Below are 17,439 nucleotides of genomic sequence, written 5' to 3' on the forward strand. Positions count from 1 at the left end.
CTGATTGGCTGGAAAGACTAATAAGGCTGATTCAGAGCAGGTGTGAAGATGGGCAAAGGCAGCACAGGAACACCAACGGAAAAACACAAGACAGGAAGTCAAACCAGGAATTTATTTTTTTCAAAATAAAATAGGAAAAAACGAAAAACAAGGATCATTACAGTTCTAATACTGAAAGCAAGTTTGATTCGCTTGATATAAAACTAAAAAATACATTAAATTATGCAATTTACCATCTATACTGAATTATGAAGATAATCTACACCGGATCACACAATAGTTTAGCTTTCCTTTAATCAATAAAACTGTCTTAAAGTAACGGCATACGCACATTGGCAATACATAAATCCAATGGAAATATAGTTAACTCAGTTGGTGCTTTGAAGATTTGTTTGAACTACTACACAATTAGCATTATTTGATAGAAATTAATTGTCTATTCCTCTTAGACCTGTTCCCGCCCATACTTTTTGCATTGTATCTCTTTCAGTGTGTTTTTTTACATTTTGTGGTTTTCAGCAGGATGTAACAGTGTCTGCACTCAGTACATCTTAAGCCTAAGACCACTCTAGCAAAGGTCCTTGATCGAAAAATCCACTGTGTTGTTACATAATTATATTTCAAATGAAAATCATTACATCTAATGCCAAGAAATTCTCCCACCATGTCAATGTTTTAAAAATACATATTTTTTACTACAGTTTATGTAGCAGTGAACACGTGATCACATTTCCTAAGTAGGACACAGTCACTTCAGATTGGCCAACCAAACCTAGTTTCGTCTTTTAAGAGGAGAGGCATGATCAACATTCTTTTCATTTCACACATGAATTTGAACATGATGACATTTCCGTTGTTTGCTCTCTTTTGCACCCGTCTGTGCTTGGGGATAATGGGTGAGTTGTATTTATTTCTACTCAAACGTGCTCTCTTAGAAATATTCATCATTTTAGAAAATGAAGTGATTATGCTAAAGATTCTCACATTAAATTACTACATTTGTCTTGTTTCATTTCAGCCGAGACGACTAACCGGACATTGTCCACATCTGTTCGTGAAGACAGAGGTTTTGTATCAGCTAAAACAGGGGAGAACTTGACTTTGCCATGTTTCTATGAAGGCATTGTTGCTGCAAGGCTTTACTGGTATAAGCAAACTGTTGGGCAGAAACCAAATCTCATCTCTACATTCTATATGTATAACAAAAACATAGATTTCTATGGTGAATTCAATAACAATTCACGCTTCACACTGAATGCTGAAAAGGGGAAAGGTAAAAACCACTTGACCATCACAGACTTGCGCGTATCAGACTCCGGTACTTATTTCTGCATAAATTGCTATCTATACACGTTAGAAATTTCACAGAGCACTCTAGTCGACGTTAAGGGTTCAGATCTGACAGCTTTAGTCCATCAGTCAGCATCTGAGACTGTCCAGTCAGGAGGCTTTGTGACTCTGAACTGTACAGTTCTCACTGGGAGTTGTGATGGAGAACACAGTGTTTACTGGTTCAAAAACTCTGAGGACTCTCCAGGACTCATTTACACCCATGGAGGCAGGAATGATCAGTGTGAGAGGAAACCCAACACACAAACACAAACCTGTGAATACAACCTGCCAATGGAGAGCCTGAATCCTTCTCATGCTGGGACCTACTACTGTGCTGTTGCCTCATGTGGACACATACTGTTTGGAAACGGGACCAAGCTGGACTTTGAGGGTAAGTAACTTTCTAGCAGAGGTTGTTGCAGTTCTCATTGGTACTGTCTTACCAAACTTTGGATAAAAACCTACTGAAAGCTCTGCTTCTCTCTACAGGTGGCGTGGACTCTGGTTTCTTGGTGCATTTCTCCAGTATAGCTTTGACATTCACCACCATCCTGAGTGTTTTACTGGCTTTCTTAGTGTGCATGATGAACAAGAACAGCTGCCAATCAACAGGTAACTTGTACGGTTTGTATCTTATGGCTTGATTTTGCAGAATTTGGCCTTTGATTAAAAAGAACCATTTCTATTTTTTCCAGTTCCGTCCACAGCAGAAGCCGAAGTGAGTAAAATCAGTTGACCATAAATAACTGCTAAATTACCATTTAAACACCCTATTCCTTCCAAATAATTTTTATATTTTGCAGGATCACAATAATGATCTACTTATATATATTGTGTTGCAGGAGTACCAACGTGGAGAAAAGGTCTACTATGCTGCTTTAGGTGTGAACCTGAAAAACAGATCAAGAAGACAGAGGGATCCAACCTGGAGTGACTGTGTGTATTACAGCGTAAAGCAGTAGAACCTGACAAGTTGCAATTTGTACTTTTGAGTGAAACATGTGTTTTTGTTTTCTCTTCCTTGTGGTCCGTAGCAAAAAAAAAAAATCTATTCTTCGTAGATGTACATTTTAGCATAGTATTTTTCCACTTTGTGGTCGAAGCAGGATATGTCCGCAACGTTCTTTCAAATAAACCATCTATCTAAAGATATATGCTTTTTTTAGTACTTGTGAATACATGTATGACTTAACCTGTAGCCTATATTTAGAAGCTAAGATGCTGTAAAAGTCACTTCAATACTTTTAAGTTTAGGATCATCTTATTATTTTTATTATCATTGTTTTTTACCAAATCAAATGTGTAATTTTGTTTGTGCAATTTCTGTCATTTATCCAATAAACATCAAAATTCGGAACAATACTGTGTGTGTCTTCTTAAATCCAACAGCTTTTCTTTGCACTAGTAGCACCGTTTTTTTTAGAAAACTTGGGTTCCCTAACCCACCCCAATATGTGACAAAACTCAAGTCATACAGGTGAATTATTTGAACATTTACCCCTATACAGTTGCCATATAGTGGAAAACTAGCTATATGGACCAAACCCTTTTAAACTAGGCTGGAAACAAATTTCTCTTGGTTGTAATGTTGAGCATTTTAACATGAAGGTCATTGGGGATTGACTTGCTTTTGAAGCCTGCTTAAAGTGGCCATTCAATGAACTGCAGATTTGTTACACTTCTGTGTTAGCTTTATTTCTCAGCAACCCAGGTTTCGCTTGGCTACGACTTACAGAACTTGCAAAGAACTGGCACAGTCAGCTAGATCATTCAGTCAATTACATACTCATCATTAGCTGTTTTGGAAAGCTAAACACTTGCTAACTTCTTAAATATATCAAAGTGGTAGAGAATGTGATATCTCCCTATAACAAAAAATCATGGAAATGCGAACATATACAAATGAGTGAAAGAGTGAATGCATATTTTAAGCCAACAGTTTTTAATCTGGCCATTTGGCTAACTCTTCAAAGTATTATAAAACTCAATAGGGCTCATATAATGTAAAATGAGAGGCCAGCTAATAGCATTGTTTTTTTCGCTTCAGTTAAGGGGGGGGGGGGGGGCTTTGGGCGCACAAAGGTTAGTAACAAGAAGTGTTCTGCTTTAATGCGTCACAGTGGTCCGTTCTGGTGCAGACACAAAACATAGACGAATAAACTCAACAGTCAGTAGCTTTTTTTGTGTTGTATCTCTTAGTGCAGCAGCGTTTGTGGTTTTGAGCAGGATGTAAGGGTGTTTGCTTTCTCACATAGATGATACTTCATTGAGAGACCACTTGCAGTCCTATTTCAAAAGTAGAATACTTGTTAAGTCACATTTAACAATACGGAAGCTACTAATACTTAGAGGTCCGGTTAAAAGTCCTTTTGGTTTGAATATATTGGTGATACATACTGTATATAAACACGAATGAATCCATTAGTCTCATATGGATGCATTGAATTAAATCAATGTCTCCCTTTGTATGGCTCCATTATCACTGAGACATGTGCCCATATCAATAGGCCTATGGGAGGAACAGTGTTTCTTTTTGACTTGCTTCAATAATCACCTTTTGTTAATAATAATGTTTTAACTAACAAAACCCATCATGGAGCCAATAAAGATTTACATCATGCCATTGTTTTATTGACCTTCCACTGTATATGTTCCACATACCTCTGGCCCAGTATAGTATTTTAGAGTCATTTGTATCCAATATTCCTTTGATATTCTCATAAACTTACAAGAGGGGTAATATGGATTTCTGGGTCTTAAAATACCATCCATTTTGATGATTAATGGCAAACCCGTCGTACTAACCAAGCTATAGCAAAAGCCTCAATATATATATATATGTATATATGTCATCCAAAAATGCAGTTGGGGTAATTTCTTTCCCATTTTGGAAAATTATTGTGCCAGCTTCCTGTAAAATTGTCCAAGAAGAATTTTCTATTGACTTTTAGAATTGGTAATCAATGTGAAAACAGAAAAGTGCAGTCCATATCATGTACATGTAACGTGCACTGAAACAACTGCAATTCTGCAATTTATAAAACATATCCTTTTTTAAATTCAAGAAATGTAAGTCCATGAGATAAGGTTCTACAAAATGACTTGAAAGATCATATTCTCTTTGGAGAGAGACTTAAAAAGACATAGTCAATCCATTAATATTATAGGTAATTATACTGTAGATAGAGATAGTTTATATGTAATGCCAACATGAGAATATCTTTTATATACTTTCTCAAATTTGATCATATTCAAACAACAAATTGACTCTGTAGGTGGCAGTAAACCTGTGACCATGTTTCCTTTATGGGACATAGTTTAAAGTGTCACCTCTGATTGGCCAAACAGATTCAGTGTTGTTTCTTAAGAGTGGAGAGAGCATCGAGATGTGCATCATTCAACGCGGCAGTTTGAACACGATGACATCTCATGTGATCATGTTATATTTCGGATTTCTAATCTTGTGGAATACTGGTGAGTTGTATTTTTGTGGTACAAAATGTTATCTTTTATATCCCCATGATATTGGTCCAAATCATTTTTGTGTGTCGAGTTTATTTTTCTATACTTCTGCATTTGATTTATCTCTCCTATCTCTTCAGCTCAGGTGACGGAGCTGAAATTATCGTCATCTGTTCATCAAGAGAGTGGTATTCTATCATTTAAAACTGGGGACGAGCTTACTTTGAAATGTTTCCATGGGAGTAATGTTGACACAAGATTTTACTGGTACAAGCAAACTGTGGGACAGAAACCAAGGCTTATCTCAACCTACTACAAGTACGAACCAAATGGAACATTTCACGATGAATTCAAGAATCCACGTTTCGCATTGGATACGGGAAAAGGACAAAATCACCTGAAGATAACAGATGTGCAAATTTCAGACTCAGCCACTTACTACTGCGCAAATAGCCATTCTTACCAGTTTGAATTCAGGGAGGGAATTACAGTCGATGTAAAAGGTTCAGATTTGAGCATCTCGTTTTTAGTCCATCAGTCAGCATCTGAGATCATCCAGCCAGGAGACTCTGTGACTCTGAACTGTACTGTACACACTGGCAGCTGTGATGGAGAACACAGTGTTTACTGGTTCAAAAACTCTGAAGACACTCTTCCAGGACTCATTTACACCCGTGGAGGCAGTCAGTGTGAGAGCAAACCCAACACACAAACACACACCTGTGATTACAACCTGCCAAAAAGCGTGAATCTTTCTCATGCTGGGACCTACTACTGTCCTGTTGCCTCATGTGGACACATACTGTTTGGAAACGGGACCAAGCTGAACTTTGAAGGTAAGTCACTCAATTGGAGGGTTTTTCCTTGAAGTCCTTAAAGCTTTGTAATGTGTCCTGATGTCTGACTCTCTACAGATAAGGTGGATTTTCTTATCTTGGTGTATTCCTTGAGTGGAGCTTTGGCATTCACTCTCATTGTGATTGTCTTACTGGTTTTCTTACTGTGCATGATGAGCAAGAGAAACAGCTGCAAATGTACAGGTACTGTAACTAATCTTTTTTTAGACTGCGCTTATAATGTGTACCCATTTAACACAACATTAGAGTGAAATATATTTTTTATTATTTTCAGAGTCTCATGCAAGAGTTCCAGCTCCCTCCACAACAAATGCAGAGGTATCTTGTGTTTGATAAACTTTTACCATTGAAACGTTTTTATGAACACAGTCTTTGTTTTAAGTATAATTGTGTGGTTTATGTTTTGTTATTAGGGTGACCAAAATGAAGTGACCATCCATTACTCAACTGTAAGGGAACATAAGGTCAACCGATCCAGGAGACAAAGGAACAGCACCAAGACTGAATGCGTGTACTCAAGTATTAAGTAGTCCAACTGTACATGTTTTATATTTGTTCCTGTTTAAAAAGACAAATAAAGGCTAAGGGTTTCTAAGCAAGCCCAAAAATTGGACTGGATTAACTTCTTTTTTAATCTAAAATTAGAGGAGGGACATACCATTTTAAATAAACGCATCAACCCAATGGTGCCCCAACTTGTGGACAGCCACAATACCAACATTGGTTTGTCTGGACATGTTTATCTACCAGAAAGACACCTCCAAATTCAACAATTATCTTGCATGGACGTTCCGGTTTTCCATGACTGTCATACGCAGTAGGTGATGGGTCTGTGTCTCAGTACTTAAGAGTATCTTCAAAAGTTTACAATATTTGCTTCACCACCATGCGAGATAGAACTGTATGAATTCCCACTGTTACAGGAAATGAGAAAACAGAAGGTAAGACGGCTAAACATTATAGTAGAGAAATAGCAGGTATAGTTCTACATTCCAAAGTGGAAATATGACTTTCATCCCATATGTAACTTAAATCCTGAATGTTTAGTCAAGCCGAAGCAAGCCTTGATATTGTCGCAATCTTCAAGACAGTCACACTTCTGAATAAAAAAATGTAAACTGAACTGATCTTGGTACATTTAAAGTTTTCAAAGTAAACATTCACTGGCTTGGGTCCAAACAAATCTCAAAGTACACAGGCTTCATCATTTTTAGATCAGTTTACAATGAGTCATGGGATCATAGTTAATGGACTTGTTTTTTACTATTTTGCCAGACTACTCAATAAGATATGTTTCACACACACACACACACTCTCAATTGTTTTGTTTTCACACACACACACACACACACACACACACACACACACACACACACACACACACACACACACACACACACACACACACACACACACACACACACACACACACACACACACACACACACACACACACAGTGGCCCATTGTTCTGGAAAGTTTGCATATATACTGAAGTTTCCATTTAGCCAACCTCATTGTGGTTTACCTGTGAGTTGCCATGTATTATTATTTACAGTATGTCTTGACTCATTGGCTCTGTACAGAGAGCAAATATAGTAAACACATTTTCAAAACCATTTTTTGCTGACACTTTGTCCAAAAGCAGGTCATAGGGAAGGTTTTTCTTGCTTCAATGTGAAACAGCCAATCATGTTTAACAAGGTAAATATGGTGAACCAATCAGACCTGACGGATGTGCCCCAAATGTAGGACAAGTTGTAAATGAGTTAAGTCTGAACTGCTGCTGAGCAGAGGCCGGACCAGTGAATGCAGATAAAGAAGACAAGATGATCCCGAACTTTGTGAATGTCTTCCTGCTCTGGCCTTTGTGTAAGTAACAATGATCCACTTGTGGAATCTTTTCATCATCAAACTAAAAGCTAATCTCTGTCTTTATGTTTCAGGTGTGGCACAGACAGATGACATTTCTCAGCCGGTTCCTTTCCAAATGGTGAAGATTGGAGACTCGGCTACTATTGAATGTCACATAAAAAGTATCATACAAAAGCGAGTCTGGTACAAATACACGTTAGGGAAGAGACTGCAGCTTGTGGCAGCATTTAATGACAAATATAATTGGAGTGAAATTTCAGAGGAATTTCCTAACCGTTATTCAGCCAAATTTAACGGAACCAAAATCCACCTGAGCATATCTGCAACAACATGGGTAGACGTTGGAACATACTTCTGTGGAGTCGTGCAATTAAACGACATCCAATTTGGATCGGGAACCTTTTTGATGCTGAAAGGTATTTTGTAGGTTGTTATCAAAGCACCCAAGGTAATTTTAACGTAATGCTAATGATGTAATTCTTTGATTTGCATCCCAAGGTGCAAACATGATCAGTGAGTCTGTCATCCAGCAGCCAGAGTCAAAATCAGTCCAGCCAGGAGACTCTGTGACCGTCAGCTGCTCACACACAGGCCACTGTGCAGCAGAACACACTATTGTCACGTGGCTGAAGAACTCTCAGCATTCTGCTCCACAAATTATTTACTTCTCTGGAAATGGGACCTGCCAGAGGAAAGAGAGTGGAAAAACAACCTGCGTGTACAGCCTTCTCCTGAGGGACCTCAGCTCCGATGATGCTGCAACCTACTACTGTGTCGTAACTTCCTGTGGACAGACACTGGTTGGAGACGGGACCAAGCTGGACTTTGAGGGTAAGTAACTTTCTAGCAGAGGTTGTTGCAGTTCTCATTGGTACTTTCTTAACAAACTTTGGATAAAAACCTACTGAAAGCTCTGTTTCTCTCTACAGGTGGCGTGGACTCTGGTTTCTTGGTGCATTTCTCGAGTATAGCTTTGACATTCACCACCATCCTGAGTGTTTTACTGGCTTTCTTAGTGTGCATGATGAACAAGAAAAACAGCTGCCAATCAACAGGTAACTTGTACAGTTTGTATCTTATGGCTTGATTTAGCAGAATTTGGTCTTTGATTAAAAATAACCATTTCTGTTTTTTCCAGTTCCGTCCACAGCAGAAGCCGAAGTGAGTAAAATCAGTTGACAATAAATAACTGCTAAATTACCATTTAAACACCCTATTCCTTCCAAATAATTTTCCTGGAAATCAGTTTTTATATTTTGCAGGATCACAATAATGATCTACTTATATATATTGTGTTGCAGGAGTACCAACGTGGAGAAAATATCTACTATGCTGCTTTAGGTGTGAATCTGAAAAACAGATCAAGAAGACAGAGGGATCCAACCTGGAGTGAATGTGTGTATTACAGCGTAAAGCAGTAGAACCTGACATGGTGCAATTTGTACTTTTGAGTTGGAGTTTTTTTCTTCTTTGTGGACTGCAGCAAAAAAAAATCAATCTATTCTTCATTAATGTTCATTTTAGCATAGTCTTTTTCACTGTGTGGTCGAAGCAGGATATGTCCGCAACGTTCTTTCAAATAAACCATGTGTCTAAAGTTTTTTTAGTACCTATGAATACATGTTTTTGTATGAGTTAACCTGTAGCCTATATTTAGAAGCTTAGATGCTGTAAAATTCACTTGAATACTTTTAAGTTTAGGATCATCTTATCAATTTTATTGTCATTTTTTTTAACAAAATAAAATGTGTAATTTTGTCTGTGCAATTTATGTCGTTAATAATGAAATAAACGTCAAAACTCGGAACAATATTGCGTGTGTCTTCTTGTTAATCCAACAGCTTTTATTCGCACTAGTGACACTATTTTTATTAGAAAACTCAGCGCACAAAGGTTAGTAACAGGAAGTGTTCTGCTTTAAGACGTTACAGTGGTCCGTTCTGGTTCAAACACAATACATAGACAAATAAACTCAACAGTCAGTATTTTTTTGTTGTGTTGTATCTCTTAGTGCAGCAGCGTTTGTGGTTTTGAGCAGGATGTAAGGGTGTTTGCTTTCTCACATAGATGATACTTAATTGAAAGACCACTTGCAGTCCTATTTCAAAAGTAGAATACTTGTTAGGTCACATTTAACAATACGGAAACTACTAATACTTAGAGGTCCGGTTAAAAGTCCTTTTGGTTTGAATATATTGGTGATGCATATATAAGCATGAATATATTAGTCTCATATGGATGCATTGAATTAAATCAATGTCTCCTTTTTATGGCTCCATTATCACTGAGACATGTGCCCATATCAATATAACTATGGGAGGAACAGTGTTTCTTTTTTACTTGCTTCAATAATCACCTTTTGTTATAATAATAATGTTTTAACTAACAAAACCCATCATGGAGCCAATAAAGATTTACATCATGCCATTGTTTTATTGACTTTCCACTGTATATGTTCCACATACCTCTGGCCCAGTATAGTATTTTAGAGTCATTTGTATCCAATATTCCTTTGATATTCTCATAAACTTACAAGAGGGGTAATATGGATTTGTGGATCTTAAAATACCATCCATTTTGATGATTAATGGCAAACCTGTCGTACTAACCAAGCTATAGCAAAAGCCTCAAAGAACAAATATTTCATCCACAAATGCAGTTGGGGTCATTTCTTTCCCATTTTGGAAAATGATTGTGCCAGCTTCCTGTGCTATTTAGGTTAAAATTGCCAAGAATAATTTTCTATGGACTCATAGAATTGGTAATCAATGTCAGAATAGAAAGGTGCAGTCCATATCATGTACATCATGTATCAGCTCACTACAATGAGTCATGGGATCATAGTTAATGGACTGGTTTTTTACTTTTTTGCCAAACTACTCAACAAGATAATGACACACACACACACACACACACACACACACACACACACACACACACACACACACACACACACACACACACACACACACACACACACACACACACACAACACACACACACACACACACACACACACACACACACACACACACACACACACACACACACACACACACACACACACACACACATTGTTGTGTTTTATGTTTAACTGAATATCCACCACTTTAACCTCAGAGAACTCTTGTACATTTACCCCACTTTTTCTCTTTTTTTTTCACCTACTGTATAATGGCTTATATGCTGTTGCACTACACAAATCGTCTGTACTTATGGAAGAAACATTGCAATCTTTAAGAACACAGTGTTTGATCCAACAATAAAGTGAGTTTAGAAAAACAACATGGGAATTTACAGCTATTTAAAACAGCTGATGGAAGGACCACTGAAACGATGAGCACCTTTAACCTCTTAAGCACGGCGGTCCCCCCATTGGACCCCTCCCACCGTTTTGTTTTCGAGATAATGTCTCAGGGCTTCTTAACATTTATGAAACTATTAATGTGTAGCACCAGATTAACGGGAAGAATCTCAGCTAACTGAAGATATGAACCATTTTTACCAAAACAAAACACAAGTCTCATAAGAAGCGTCTAAATGACCCCTGAGCGAAAAAATTCTAACGCACTGCGGCACACAATTCAAGATAAAAATACCCTTATTACTTATCGTAGCTGCACATACAATATAGCCGATTAAAGCTGAGACTCCACTGATTATTTAGGTATAGTATCATCACTGAGCGATCCGAACTTGCGACAGGGGAAGCAAACACAGACATCACAACACGTACCTTTACGGAGCTTTTACGGCAGATCGTCTCACCGTAGCTGTCAATTAGGTCAAAAGACGTGTTCAATGGCATTAAAACGAAAAATTATTTATAATCCATAATTCCATTTTTTATGTAAAAATCGGAGCGGAAAAGTTAGCTGCTAATGGTAGCCACCAGAGTGTATGCAGCTTCCGGTTTTGGTAACGCGTCACTCTCACTCCTTATTTGTTAACGTGTTGGTGTGTATATAACTTTCCCTCGATTCCATTGGCTCTAGCGGTTATAAAGAGATTTCATTCATCAAAATCGAGCAAGGGGGGCCAGAGATAGGCCAAATCCACCCAAATGACCCCAGAAGTGGGTTTTTTTGGCTAAATCTCTCTAAAAAGGTCAAATTTCACTTGTTTTGCATCAATCTTGATACAGGGTACTTATTATATGTTGTACTTTGGATTCCTAAAGCTTTTAGTCTACTAACCCATCATCCAAGGGTAGTTTTCACTATAAGTAAAAAATAATTTTTGGACGGACACTATCATTTACAGTTTTTTACTATGTAAAATCTGAATTTGCTTTAAAATAAAAAACATCTATATTGATTCTGACTTTTCTACATCCAACTCACAGGTTTATCATTACTTTGAGAAAAAAGATTATTAATTTAACCCTTTTAGAAGGGAAGATATGGTCATTTGTTCTGGGAATGTCATTTTCGAGCCTGAGACCTGAAAAACAGGCTCAGGGCTTAAGAGGTTAAGCTCACAATCAGTTCAAAAAGATTACAAAAAGCTCCTTGTTTACCTCTCATGGTATCTAGCACATACATGTTTTTGTCCCAGATATTCAAATATTCTCTATATCTGCCTCTGCCCCTAAACAATAATGGAGTGGGACTATTTTATACTGAAGAAATAGTCCCTCTGAAACCTGCCATCACTGTTTCTTCAAAAAGCCTCACGCTATTCATTGTTTTTTTTAAACGTTCTAGTTTGCCAGTTGGCTTACCTCATTCAGGTCAGTGTAACCAAGTGCTATGGTACAGCTGCAGTTATGTTGAATTATTTCTTATATACATACATACATACATTATAATAGCCTTTTGCATGTAGACACACTTTCAGTTTGAGAACTCATGACATCTTTGCAAAAGTCTTAATAAGTCTATAAAATGTGTGTGGCCCATTGTTCTGGAAAGTTTGCATATATACTGAAGTTTCCATTTTGCCAACCTCATTGTGGTTTACCTGTGAGTTGTCATGTATTATCATTTACAGCATGTCTTGACTCATTGGCTCTGTACAGAGAGCAAGCATAGTAAACACATTTTCAAAAGCAGGTCATAGGGAAGGTTTTTCTTGCTTCAATGTGAAACAGCCAATCATGTCTAACAAGGTAAATATGGTGAACCAATCGGACCTGACGGATGTGCTCAAATGTAGGACAAGTTGTAAATTAGTTAAGTCTGCTGTTGCCTACAGTAAGTAAGTCTGAACTGCTGCTGAGCAGAGGCCGGACCAGTGAACGCAGATAAAGAAGAAAAGATGATCCTGAACTTTGTGATTGTCTTCCTGCTCTGGCCTTTGTGTAAGTAACAACGATCCACTTGTGGAATCTTTTCATCATCAAACTAAAAGCTAATCTTTGTCTGTCCGTTTCAGGTGTGGCACAAACAAATGACATCTCTCAGCCGGTTCCTTTCCAAACGGTGAAGATTGGAGACTTGGCTACTATTGAATGTCACATAAAAAGTATCATTAAAAAGAGAGTCTGGTACAAATACACGTTGGGGAAGAGACTGCAGCTTGTGGCAGCATTTAATGACAAATATAATTGGAGTGAAATTTCAGAGGAATTTCCTAACCGTTATTCAGCCAAATTTCACGAAACCAAAATCCACCTGAGCATATCTGCAACAACATGGGAAGACGTTGGAACATACTTCTGTGGAGTTGTGCGATTAAAAAACATCCAATTTGGATCGGGAACCTTTTTGATGCTGAAAGGTATTTTGTAGGTTGTTATCAAAGCACCCAAGGTAATTTTAACGTAATGCTAATGATGTAATTCTTTGATTTGCATCCCAAGGTGCAAACATGATCAGTGAGTCTGTCATCCAGCAGCCAGAGTCAAAATCAGTCCAGCCAGGAGACTGTGTGACCGTCAGCTGCTCACACACAGGCCACTGTGCAGCAGAACACACTATTGTCACGTGGCTGAAGAACTCTCAGCATTCTGCTCCACAAATTATTTACTTCTCTGGAAATGGGACCTGCCAGAGGAAAGAGAGTGGAAAAACAACCTGCGTGTACAGCCTTCTCCTGAGGGACCTCAGCTCCGATGATGCTACAACCTACTACTGTGTCGTGACTTCCTGTGGACAGACACTGGTTGGAAATGGGACCAGAATTTATATTCACAGTAAGAAAGAAACTATATTTATAAAAGTGTTCAAAGTTCTTCTTATTCGTAGCCAATTTTGAAAATAATAAACGCAGATATCGTGTATTTATGTACCCAACCGTTCGAAAAAGCCCAGAGTAAGTCCAAGCTTAATCAAGCTGATTAATCAAGAAAAGAATCAGCAGATTGGTCAACTATAACAAATCATTGTTATTTGGAACTATTAGGTGAGGATACTTTGGTTAAAATAGTTATGGTTGATGCATTATAAGGGTTTTGCAGCAGGTCTAGGATTAATGGTAATTTAATGTTTTTATTTTAGAATTTCTAGAAAACTAGTCTGTTGTATTGGATTGTGATAGAGTTGCTATAAAAACTAAAACTATTTGCATGGATATATTATATTGCATATAAATACGATATGTACGAGGGTCTGGGTTGGGATTGGAGTGTTGTATTCTGTGTGATCTGACCCTTTAATATGTATTACTGCCTTAAACTGTCAACAGTAAGTGGCGGAAATGTGAGCGTATTTAGTCCAGAGAATACATTAAAGTTTTTTAAATGAATGACATTACACTGCTAGGTATTTGTATCAAAGATCGAGACGTATTAAGCACTGTTTGTTTATTTTCTTCTGCAGACAATGCTTTCGAATCACAACTAAATCCAACCATTATTGCTCTGATGCTGTCCAATATCGCTCTTGGGATTATGACAGTCATCCTCATATCCACTCTTTGCAAGAGCCGGAGGAGAGACTCCACAGGTATTACACCATGTGTTGTAACGGTCAGCTTTAGATCTGCAGCAGAATCAGAACTGGAATTGAGTTATATTTTTTGTTTCTTCAGCGTCAACTGATGGATCTTCAGAAGATCATCAAGTATGAGTTTGTCTCAGCACCAACAATTTCCTTTGTATGCCGCATATGACCTTTACCGTTTGATTTTTAATCTGCCTTTTGATTTCCTGCTTCTGAATTATTTGAATTTCCATTCCTCACAGACTGGTGATGCAGTTACCTATACAGACCCCAGAAGCCTGCCCCGCAGACAAGCTGCAGTGAGATACTGTGAAGGTTCTGTCCTATATTCAGACGTCAGACACTGTCAACCGAACCGAGAAGATTCATCTTAAGAAGGCGGACAACAAGGAAGAATGAAGACTGATGGAGCATGAATGGATTATTGTATATATCCTATCAGAGCCGGCAGCAGACCTAAATACATGGGTGGGCATTTGATTTATGGGGTCGGGCCCAAGGTAAAAAAATCTGTTTATTGATCGTGCTGATTCATTACCAGCATATCTCCCTATCTATACGTCAAATTATGTGCATCTTGAATTTCACTGACCTGAAAACAACATGGTTAAAGTATATTCCTATTTAAGTATTGAAAACACAAATTAACCGGGGCATTGGCGATATCGGCCCAGCAGAATGATAAAGTAGGAACAACTGAAATATTCAAGCTACCTGGAACCTCTGTAGGTTCAACATTTTGATTAAAAAAAGCAATTTTTCTATGTGTTCCGTCTACTCATTTACATGCAAAGATCACGTCGGATCATTGAAAAGTGTACATTTGTAAAGTGACTGCTAACACGCTTGTATATTTTGAAGATTAAATATTAATGTGATGTGAAAATATTCAAGCTTTGCCATATCTGCCTGTGGCGCTCAGGGCTGACTATTCTGTGGATTGATGTAACATGTTATACTGTATAATGTACTGCCAGTGCAATATAACACATACTAATGGAACATGGAAATAATAAACTTATATATCAGTGAACAGTGGTGCTTTATTGACGGAAAAAAACATATTCGGACAAATGTTATTGTTTAAGTGAATAAGAGAGGACATAATTCAGTGAACAAGGAGTAGTATTCTACACTTTCCTTAATGACCGAAAGACAGAAGCTTCACAACAGACAATAAGACCAACCAGTACAGTACATTTAAATGAAGTTAGGTTGATTTAGTGTCTGCAGTCTAAGTCAACAGAGTAAAATGTGCTGAAAGATCAAATATATACAGCATTGACAACCATGGTAAAAAAAAAATCCCCTCTGGTCTATTTATATCATCTTCTATCTAAAAGCGTAAGCAGACGGTAAAACATCTCTGCTTTTCGCTCTTGTTTTGACTCCTGTGGTGAATATGGTCTGAGCTACCGTGAGCAGGTTTCCGCTGGTGGAAACTAAAGGCCTTGTATAAAGACAGGAAGACTGGCCTGGGGTCTACAGGCAAAAACGTTCAGCAACTCAGACAAAATCAAGAGCAAACAAGAATGTTAAAAAGGGGCTGCAGCGCTATATAAGGCTCATGTCTTAAAGGGCCCATGTCATGGCCATTTCCACTGATCATAATTCCATTGTTGAGGTCTACTAGAATAGATTTATATTGTGCAATTTTCCAAACTCACATTGGTTTCTCATACAGCATCTCTGTAAACTACGTGTATTCACTGAATTTCACTCTCTGCCTTTAACGGCTCGTTGTAGCTCCAATAGCTCCAGCCCCCACCCTCCCTGTGAGCACAGTGTGCTCTGATTGGTCGGGACGTTGTGAATCGCGCTGAGCTCCGTGGAGGAGTTGTTTCCTTGTTAGCGATACACAGCCAAACACAGCCAAACTCATCCTGAGCATACACAAAGTCACAGCCGAAGTAAAAACAATAAGTGTGGCTTGATATTGAGTAAGAAAAAGGTTGATAGTGGATAGTGGAGCCTCGCAGATAGGGGTGCTGCAGACCCCTCAGCACCCCCCCCCTTCCCGCGTCCATTCGCGATGTCTCGCTGTCTCACAGACCCCACGCAGCAACCAGGTAATTAAACCAGCTCACACTGTCCGCTCCTCACAGCAGCGAACCGCGCAACGTCCCACTAACACGGCACCCAGACCCCACGCAGTATTCTCATCTGTTTGTCATTACTGGTGTCATTTTCTGGTTGCAAACGCCATTGTAACACATCATCACTGATGTTCCGCTGTAACGGTGGTGGACTCATCAGAACAGAGTGGGCGAGCTGACCAATTAGAGCACACTGGGCTCACGGGGGGGGGGGGGCAGGAGCTCCAACAAGCCGTTTAGGACAGAGAGTGAATACACATACTATACAGAGATGCTGTATGAGAAACCAATGTGAGTTTGGAAAATTGCACAATGTAAATCTATTCTAGTAGACCTCAACAATGGAATTATGATCAGTAGAAATGGCCATGACATGGGACCTTTAAATGCAGATAACATGCTGTGTACACAAAGTGAAAATGCAATCTCACCAGCAAAAGACAGAATGACTACTGCTGAAATAATGCAGTAGGAGGTGTATTAACCTACTTTTTTAAAGAGTGCCTGGTATGTGTTAACTCAATAATAGTTGTGCTTCCGGGCTCTGAATGACTGATTTATGTGACATAGAAACATGTTTAATTTATTTATTTTATTGGTATTACCAAGGAAGCTTTGCTAACAATTTTGGATGAACCTCCAAGAAGATTTTTGAGTTTACACTTGATCCTAAATTTGGCAAATCTTTCGAATTAATAGGACGAATGAACGCAAGAAAGTGAACTGAAGAATGGGAAAGAGACAAAGGTGAATATATTGCAACAAAAGTTCCACGAGGCTAAAATCAAACACAACACATTGTGGTTGTATAGCAATTTTGTTAGTATTTAGACCAAGGCGCACCATGTTCTTCTGAATGTATAGGCCATGAAGCAATGAAAGGGTCACGTTTAAAAGAAAAATAAATACAAGGTTTTCATCTAGATCAATGTCC

General features: G+C 38.3%; 3 protein-coding genes across 5 annotated transcripts; all 3 read left to right on the forward strand.

The window, feature by feature from the left end:
- The first annotated feature begins 697 nt into the window (after nucleotides 1-697).
- LOC117487781 lies at nucleotides 698-2,667 on the forward strand. The gene is made up of 5 exons (XM_034136444.1): nucleotides 698-896; nucleotides 1,019-1,723; nucleotides 1,822-1,944; nucleotides 2,028-2,050; nucleotides 2,175-2,667. The coding sequence occupies exons 1-5, from the start codon at nucleotides 800-802 to the stop codon at nucleotides 2,292-2,294; spliced, it is 1,068 nt and encodes a 355-aa protein (XP_033992335.1). The 5' UTR covers nucleotides 698-799; the 3' UTR covers nucleotides 2,295-2,667.
- A 2,061-nt stretch (nucleotides 2,668-4,728) lies between these two features.
- Nucleotides 4,729-9,324, forward strand: LOC117487696. Its single transcript, XM_034136340.1, has 12 exons — nucleotides 4,729-4,806; nucleotides 4,935-5,630; nucleotides 5,709-5,834; nucleotides 5,926-5,969; nucleotides 6,065-6,180; nucleotides 6,358-6,374; nucleotides 7,445-7,522; nucleotides 7,597-7,941; nucleotides 8,024-8,356; nucleotides 8,455-8,580; nucleotides 8,664-8,686; nucleotides 8,827-9,324. The coding sequence occupies exons 1-12, from the start codon at nucleotides 4,752-4,754 to the stop codon at nucleotides 8,944-8,946; spliced, it is 2,079 nt and encodes a 692-aa protein (XP_033992231.1). The 5' UTR covers nucleotides 4,729-4,751; the 3' UTR covers nucleotides 8,947-9,324.
- Nucleotides 9,325-12,634: 3,310 nt separating this feature from the next.
- Nucleotides 12,635-15,413, forward strand: LOC117487748. 3 transcript variants are annotated; one of them, XM_034136402.1, is made up of 6 exons: nucleotides 12,635-12,827; nucleotides 12,902-13,246; nucleotides 13,329-13,661; nucleotides 14,287-14,412; nucleotides 14,498-14,529; nucleotides 14,652-15,413. In XM_034136402.1, the coding sequence occupies exons 1-6, from the start codon at nucleotides 12,785-12,787 to the stop codon at nucleotides 14,781-14,783; spliced, it is 1,011 nt and encodes a 336-aa protein (XP_033992293.1). In that variant the 5' UTR covers nucleotides 12,635-12,784; the 3' UTR covers nucleotides 14,784-15,413. The 3 variants fall into 3 exon arrangements, with proteins under 3 accessions (XP_033992293.1, XP_033992294.1, XP_033992295.1); XM_034136403.1 differs by having other exon boundaries at nucleotides 14,498-14,563; nucleotides 14,652-14,735; XM_034136404.1 differs by lacking the exon at nucleotides 14,498-14,529 and having other exon boundaries at nucleotides 14,652-14,730.
- Nucleotides 15,414-17,439: the final 2,026 nt, after the last annotated feature.

Source organism: Trematomus bernacchii, unplaced genomic scaffold (assembly GCF_902827165.1).
Source record: "Trematomus bernacchii unplaced genomic scaffold, fTreBer1.1, whole genome shotgun sequence".
NCBI lineage: Eukaryota > Metazoa > Chordata > Actinopteri > Perciformes > Nototheniidae > Trematomus > Trematomus bernacchii.

What these genes read in the sequence shown, in the direction of transcription:
- LOC117487748 (XM_034136402.1), top strand. Translation starts at nt 12,785, where the DNA reads ATGATCCTGAACTTTGTGATTGTCTTCCTGCTCTGGCCTTTGT. An exon ending in CTTCCTGCTCTGGCCTTTGT is followed by an intron (nt 12,828 to 12,901) that starts GTAAGTAACAAC and finishes TGTCCGTTTCAG; the next exon opens with GTGTGGCACAAACAAATGAC. An exon ending in GATCTTCAGAAGATCATCAA is followed by an intron (nt 14,530 to 14,651) that starts GTATGAGTTTGT and finishes CATTCCTCACAG; the next exon opens with ACTGGTGATGCAGTTACCTA.
- LOC117487696 (XM_034136340.1), top strand. Translation starts at nt 4,752, where the DNA reads ATGACATCTCATGTGATCATGTTATATTTCGGATTTCTAATCTTGTGG. An exon ending in TCTAATCTTGTGGAATACTG is followed by an intron (nt 4,807 to 4,934) that starts GTGAGTTGTATT and finishes CTATCTCTTCAG; the next exon opens with CTCAGGTGACGGAGCTGAAA. An exon ending in AACCTTTTTGATGCTGAAAG is followed by an intron (nt 7,942 to 8,023) that starts GTATTTTGTAGG and finishes TTGCATCCCAAG; the next exon opens with GTGCAAACATGATCAGTGAG.
- LOC117487781 (XM_034136444.1), top strand. Translation starts at nt 800, where the DNA reads ATGATCAACATTCTTTTCATTTCACACATGAATTTGAACATGATGACA. An exon ending in TCTGTGCTTGGGGATAATGG is followed by an intron (nt 897 to 1,018) that starts GTGAGTTGTATT and finishes GTTTCATTTCAG; the next exon opens with CCGAGACGACTAACCGGACA. An exon ending in CGTCCACAGCAGAAGCCGAA is followed by an intron (nt 2,051 to 2,174) that starts GTGAGTAAAATC and finishes ATTGTGTTGCAG; the next exon opens with GAGTACCAACGTGGAGAAAA.